The 7,484-nt window shown below is 44.7% G+C and overlaps 1 protein-coding gene across 6 annotated transcripts in view; it reads right to left on the bottom strand.

Annotated features, from left to right (window-relative positions):
* LOC102219462 overlaps positions 1 to 7,484 on the bottom strand; it is a 38,365-nt gene that overhangs the window by 29,221 nt on the left and 1,660 nt on the right. For 5 of the 6 annotated variants that reach the window (XR_002753521.1, XR_002753524.1, XR_002753522.1 and 2 more), the window contains exon 3: positions 409 to 1,007. The exons of the other annotated variant lie outside the window; for it this stretch is intronic. Coding sequence is in view for 2 of the 5 variants with exons in the window: in XM_023342891.1 (XP_023198659.1) it covers positions 409 to 915 (507 nt within the window). In the remaining 3 variants the exon portion in view is untranslated. The remainder of the gene's footprint in view (positions 1 to 408; positions 1,008 to 7,484) is intronic. 6 annotated transcript variants of the gene reach the window in all.

The following is a 7,484-nucleotide window of genomic DNA, read 5'->3' as shown; positions in this document are numbered from 1 at the left end:
TGTCTCTAAGCTCTGTTTCATTAGTACATCTTATCTGTTTGCAATCTGAATTCCAAAGTTAGAGCCTGTTCACACAACAAAGCTAAAATAGCCAGTAACTCGAGACTAGAATATGTGTAATTGGTCATATAAAGATTTTCCCTGTTGTTCTGTAAAAGAAAATGTTCTTAAATAAATGTACATTGGAGAAAAAGCAAAGATCTCATGTTATCAGAATATTTCAATAAAGGCAGTAATTGTATTTAAAGACTGAAGAAGTTGCAACCCTGTTCTCCAAAATTAAACTTGAAAAGCACAGATACTAAAAAAAACTTTTTCTTAAAATGCCTTTACACTTCTGTATTTTTTTAAATAACCTTTAAAATGTTTGGCTTAATGCTGATAAAGCAAAATTAAAAAAAGACTTACCATGTATGTTTTTATTTCAGTGCTCTTTTTGATCTTCTGTTGGGTTTTGAGCATTTCCTCGTTTGTGCTTCTAATTTCCTCAGTAGACTTTTCTAAATTATTTTTTATTTTTTCTGAAATCAAAAGTAAAGTCAATATTTTTCTCCATTTTTTTTCAGTCTCTTGTCTTTGCTGGTCCATTTTTTTCTTCAGAATGTCTAACTGATCACTTTCTTGAATTATTCTCTCCAACGTCTGGTCAAGCTTTTTTCTCCTTTTCTCAGCCTGAAAATTCATCCATTTCATTTGGGTCTTTTCTTCAAAAAAGTGTTTCTTGCAAAGTTTTGTGTCTTCTCTAATCATATGCAACATTTCTCTGATTTCATCTGGTTCAAAAATTACTCTCTGCATGTCAGGCCTCGCTTTTTTCTTCAAATATTTGATTCTACCTTTCTCTCTTCTCATATTTTCCCAAAGATGCTTAACATCTTCAGCTACTTGGCTCACGAGTTGCTTTTGTCCTTCCATTTTGTCTCTTTTGCATTCTATATTTGTTTTTTTGTTATGTATCTGCAGTCAGTTTTCCATTTTCTTCATATTGTTTTGGTGTTAAAAACATTCTGTTAAAAAGAAATTAGAAAGAGATTAGGAAAAACTAAAACACTGATGAGAAACTAGTACATTGCTGCAGTGTAATTTCTCATCAGATTTACAGACTGTATCTTGTGGTGCACATAAACATAATAATTGCAGTTATTATGTTATTACAGGGAACACTCTGATTACATTAAGCTCTTCTTTACCCTTGGGGTAACACTTTATTTGACTGGGTGTGCATAAGACTGACATGACACTGTCATAAACATGACATAACACCTGTCATGAATATTTATGACAACAGTCATAAATATTTATATTTATGATTTTATTTATATTTGTGATTTATATTTATGAAGACAAAGTCTTCATAAATATTTATGACTGTTGTCATAAAGTGTTATTTGGTAAATCGTGACACTTTTAATACAAAGTTGACATTATTCAAAATGTCTTTGTTATGAGAACTTGACATTAACCAAGAAATCATGATCTGACATAAATTTGTTATAAAAGTATTAGTGATTAAATTTAAAAAAATATGTAGCTTTATGTGGTAATAATATATTGCTCTGCCATTTTGTTTAGTCTTAAATTTCTTAATTCAATTGATCCTACTCCTCCTTGGGCTGCCACCTTATCGTGGTGGAGGGGTTTGAGTGTCCCAATGATCCTAGGAGCTATGCTGTCTGGGGCTTCATGCCCCTGGTAGGGTCACCCAAGGCAGACAGGTCCTAGGTGAGGGACCAGACAAAGCGCAGCCCGAAGACCCCAATGACGAAAGAAAACCTTGGACTTGGTGTTCCCTCGCCCGGACGCGGGTCACCGGGGCCCCACTCTGGAGCCAGGCCTGGAGGGGGGGCACGATGGCGAGCGTCTGGTGGCCGGGCTTTTACCCATGGAGCCCGGCCGGGCTCAGCCCGAAAGGGAAACATGGGCCCCCCCTCCCATGGGCCCACCAACCGTGGGAGGGGCCAAAGGGGTCGGGTGCACTGTGTGATGGGTGGCGGCCAAGGGAGGGGACCCTGGCGGTCCGATCCTCGGTTGCAGAAGCTGGCTCTTGGGACGTGGAATGTCACCTCTCTGGTGGGGAAGGAGCCCGAGCTAGTGTGTGAGGTCGAGAGGTTCCGGCTAGAAATAGTCGGTCTCACCTCGACGCATGGCTCTGGTTCTGGAACCAGTCTCCTTGAGAGGGGCTGGATGTACTTCCACTCTGGAGTTGCCCAGGGTGAGAGACGTCGGGCAGGAGTGGGCATACTTGTTGCTCCCCATCTCGGCACCTGTACGTTGGGGTTTACCCCGGTGAACTAGAGGGTAGCCTCCCTCCGCCTACGGGTGGGGGGACGGGTTCTGACTGTCGTTTGTGCTTACGGGCCGAACGACAGTTCAGATTACCCACCCTTTTTGGAGTCCTTAGAGGGGGTACTGGAGAGTGCTCCTCCTGGGGACTCCCTTGTTCTGCTGGGGGACTTCAACGCTCACGTGAGCAGCGACAGTGAGACCTGGAGGGGCGTGGTTGGGAGGAACGGCCCGCCCGACCTGAACTCGAGCGGTGTTCTGTTGCTGGACTTCTGTGCTCGCCATGGATTGTCCATAACGAACACCATGTTCAAGCATAAGGGTGTCCATATGTGCACTTGGCACCAGGACACCCTAGGCCGCAGTTCGATGATCGACTTTGTCATCGTTTCATCGGATCTGCGGCCGAATGTCTTGGACACTCGGGTGAAAAGAGGTGCGGAGCTGTCCACTGACCACTACCTGGTGGTGAGTTGGCTCCGGTGGTGGGGGCGAAAGCCGGTCAGACCTGGCAGGCCCAAACGTGTTGTGAGGGTCTGCTGGGAACGTCTGGCGGAATCCCCTGTGAGACGGAGCTTTAACTCCCATCTCCGGCAAAACTTCGAAGACGTCCCGGGGGAGGTGGGGGACATGGAGTCTGAGTGGACTGTGTTCCGTGCCTCCATTGTCGAGGCGGCCGGTCGGAGCTGTGGCCGCAAGGTTGTCGGTGCCTGTCGCGGCGGCAACCCTCGAACCCGTTGGTGGACACCTTCGGTGAGGGATGCCGTCAGGCTGAAGAAGGAGTCCTATCGGGCCTTTTTGGCCTGTGGGACTCTGGAAGCAGCGGATGGGTACCGGCGGGCGAAGCGGCATGCGGCTCGGGTGATTGCTGAGGCAAAAACTCGGGCGTGGGAGGAGTTTGGAGAGGCCATGGAGAAAGACTTCCGTACGGCTTCGAGGCGATTCTGGTCCACCATCCGGCGTCTCAGGGGGGGGAAGCAGTACGGCACCAACACTGTTTATAGTGGGGATGGCGTGCTGCTGACTTCTACTCAGGACGTTGTGGGCCGGTGGGCAGAGTACTTCGAAGACCTCCTCAATCCCACCAACATGCCTTCCACTGAGGAAGCTGAGCCTGGGGACTCTGGGTTGGGCTCTCCAATCTCTGGGGACGAGGTCGCCGAGGTGGTTAAAAAGCTCCTCGGTGGCAGGGCCCCGGGGGTGGATGAGATCCGCCCGGAGTTCCTTAAGGCTCTGGATGTTGTAGGGTTGTGTTGGTTGACGCGACTCTGCAATATCGCATGGACATCGGGGGCAGTTCCCCTGGATTGGCAGACTGGGGTGGTGGTCCCCCTGTTCAAAAAAAGGGACCGGAGGGTGTGCTCCAATTATAGAGGGGTCACACTCTTAAGCCTCCCTGGCAAGGTCTATTCCGGGGTACTGGAGAGGAGGGTCCGTCGGATAGTCGAACCTCGGATTCAGGAAGAGCAGTGTGGTTTTCGTCCTGGTCGTGGAACACTGGACCAGCTCTACACCCTTGGCAGGGTCCTGGAGGGTGCATGGGAGTTTGCCCAACCAGTCTACATGTGTTTTGTGGACTTGGAGAAGGCGTTCGACCGTGTCCCTTGGGGAGCCCTGTGGGGGGTTCTCCGGGAGTATGGGGTACCGGGCCCTTTGATACGGGCTGTCAGGTCCCTGTATGACCGGTGTCAGAGTCTGGTCCGCATTGCCGGCAGTAAGTCGGGCTCGTTTCCGGTGAGAGTTGGACTCCGCCAGGGCTGCCCTTTGTCACCGATTCTGTTCATCACTTTCATGGACAGAATTTCTAGGCGCAGCCAAGGTGTTGAGGGGATCCGATTTGGTGGCCTTAGGATCTCATCTCTGCTTTTTGCAGACGATGTGGTCCTTTTGGCTTCATCAGATCGTGATCTGCAGCTCTCGCTGGAGCGGTTCGCAGCTGAGTGTGAAGCGGCCGGGATGAGGATCAGTGCCTCCAAATCCGAGGCCATGGTCTTGAGCCTGAAAAGGGTAGAGTGCCTTCTCCAGGTCAGGAGGGGTGTCCTGCCCCAAGTGGAGGAGTTTAAGTATCTCGGGATCTTGTTCACGAATGGGGGAAGAAGGGAGCAGGAGGTCGACAGGCGGATTGGTGCAGCGTCTGCCGTTAAGCGGGCGTTGTACCGGTCCGTCGTGTTGAAGAAAGAGCTGAGCCAAAAAGCGAAGCTCTCGATTTACCGGTCGATCTACGTTCCCACCCTCATCTATGGTCATGAGCTTTGGGTCATGACCGAAAGAACGAGATCGCGGATACAAGCGGCCGAAATGGGTTTCCTCCGTAGGGTGGCTGGGCTCTCCCTTAGAGATAGGGTGAGAAGCTCAGTCATCCGGGAGGGACTCAGAGTAGAGCCGCTGCTCCTTCACATCGAGAGGAGCCAGTTGAGGTGGCTCGGGCATCTGGTCAGGATGCCTCCTGGACGCCTCCCTGGTGAGGTGTTCCGGGCATGTCCCACCGGGAGGAGGCCCCGGGGAAGACCCAGGACCCGCTGGAGGGACTATGTCTCTCGGCTGGCCTTGGAACGCCTCGGGATTCCCCCGGAAGAGCTAGAAGAAGTGGCTGGGGAGAGGGAAGTCTGGGCCTCCCTTCTGAAGCTGCTACCCCCGCGACCCGACCTCGGATAAGCGGAAGAAGATGGATGGATGGATGGATGGATGGATAATTGATCCTAAAGTTTTACATCAAGATGTCTACAAAGCACTGTTTGAAAAGCTTTGCTTTGCTTTTGAAACATTATTTAAGGCTGTTTTAAGTAGTGTAGTACACCATCTCCACCAGAGAGAGGCAGCAGTGCACAAACAGGCGTGCAAGTGTGTTGATGAAAAAGAAATCTTGTCTTTGTCGTTGTGAGTTGTACTTGTCTTGTGGGGCCAACCTAATACAAGTTATAACAGCCAAATTTCCTGTTTAAAAAGATGCTGAAGTTTGTCACCTAATATATATGAGGTATGTGTCTTATTAACTTTACATTTTCTTTGCGAAAATAACATTGACTATGTTCTCTTTCTTTGTAATGTTAGCTATGAGCAAATCAATCCAATCCTACCTTTCTGTAAGCTAATGTCAGCTAAAGTTATTACACTCCATAACTGTAAGATTATCCCTTAACCTTAAACATATTTTAAAGGCAGGCAAATTGATTTTTCTCTCCAATTTTAATCTAGCAAATTAAAAGCTAATATGTTAGTCAAAGTTATCATTTATGTGCATTATTTAGCAACTTGACTGATGTAACATGGTCCTTGTGTTCTTTGCTTTGCCGACTTTATCCACATGAAGACCAATTTTATCCTAAGGACACATGATGGGGGGACAAATGTGGCTAATGAAGACATGCTACGCTGTGGAGGGTGATAATGAGGACCAGGCACCAGAGGAAGAAGTCTCTGTTTGACCAAAGAGAAAGAAGCAGATGAAATATTCCCCAATAAAATTATTTAAGTCATTTTTGTGTTACTATTTTCTCCAGGTGAAGGAGGATGAAAGGTAAGTGGGGAATAAGGAGCAGTACGGTAATCAACATTCACCAGCTGAGTTATTAAGTTACGTTTAGACAACTATTGTTGTCAAATGTAAAACTGGTGTTTAATCTAATTATTTATTAATAAACCCCTTGAAAACATCGACAAGCCAGAGTATCTGGTTGGAAATAATTTTGAATGCTCATTAAGTGAAAAGATACACTCATGTGCCTAAAACTATACATTAAATGATGCATTTTGAACAACAGTGGCAGTCTGTATGAACGTCTGCCAAACTTGAACAGAATCATTTTGTTCAGCTCTAGTCATTATGCTTCTTGTATTAAAAAAATCATTATATTACACTTTATAACAACCAGTCATGTCAACTTGACATTTGTCTGCCAGTCTACTATTCTTACAGTGTGCAGCAAGGGAGATTCTTGGAATGGTACTTAAATAAATGCTGAATTAAGATAACATTGTTTTTTATTTGTTTTTGTTTCTTTTTTTAAGTGACCACAGTGGATTGAGTCATCACCCACTATGAGAATGTCCAGAAGAGATTGACCAAGTTTGAAGTCATGAAGAGGCTTTCACCATGATTAACATTGACCACAACCATTGCAAGAACAGCTATAATTTCTGAGCATTTCCGGACACTTTCAAAGAACTGTTTCCAGGAAAGAAGATCTCCCTGTTTTCAGAGCATTACAGGAAGGCTATAACAAAGGAGATGGCTGATGCAATCAAAGTAAAAAAAGAGATGTTAGGACTGTTGAAAGAACCCTTTTTCATAAGTTAAAGAATAAGTAATTCTGTTTTAGTTTTTTAATCAGTATTTCAGAGTTACAATATGCTGACCAGAAGTTGAACTCTCTGTTTGAAGAACAGGTAATATTTTGTTTTATTCCAATATACAAAGGGTTTGTTCTACAGCTATGTTGGTAGTTATAAGTGGCTCAGTGTGCTCCACTTCACTTCATTAATGTTAAGACTTAACATTAATGACTGTTAGCATAGCATTTGACACTGTAATAACACTGAATGACATCTTTATAATTGTTGCTACTAGTTTCACCTTACTTGAGGCAAGTGTTAATAGTAATGACTCTGTAATGACACTTAATGACATCTTCATAACGTGTGCTACTTGCTCCACTTGATGTAAAAGGAATTATTAATGACTCTTATTAAATCATTTGACATTGTAATAAAGCTTAATGCAATCTTTAATGTTGGTCCTACTTGTTTCTCTTTATTTCAGGTAGGGGAAATATTAATTACTGTTTTGTTAAAGATTTTGACAGTGTAATAACACTTAAGGACATTATTATGACTACTATGACATATGGTGATTCTTGGTTAATGTCAAATTGTCATAACAAAGACATTTTTGTCTAGATTAATGACAAGTCATAAAGACATTTTGAATAATATCAACTTTGTATTAAAAGTGTCATGATTTACCAAATGACACTTTATGACAACAGTCATAAATATTCATGTTCATGACAGCTGTTATGTTTATGACAGTGTCATGACAGTCTTATTCACACCCCATCAAATAAAGTGTTACCTTGCTGGGTGTTTCTATAACTAGATTGTATTATTAACCATTTGCAAAAACATGCTCCACAGTAGAGGAAAGTCTAATGACTTCTGGGTAATTGACTTGGTATGTTTGACCAAATCGTTCCAAAAATATT

This window comes from Xiphophorus maculatus, chromosome 11 (assembly GCF_002775205.1).
Source record: "Xiphophorus maculatus strain JP 163 A chromosome 11, X_maculatus-5.0-male, whole genome shotgun sequence".
Lineage (NCBI taxonomy): Eukaryota > Metazoa > Chordata > Actinopteri > Cyprinodontiformes > Poeciliidae > Xiphophorus > Xiphophorus maculatus.
The sequence above is the reverse complement of the archived record's forward strand: the minus strand, read 5'-3'. Positions and strand labels throughout refer to the sequence as shown.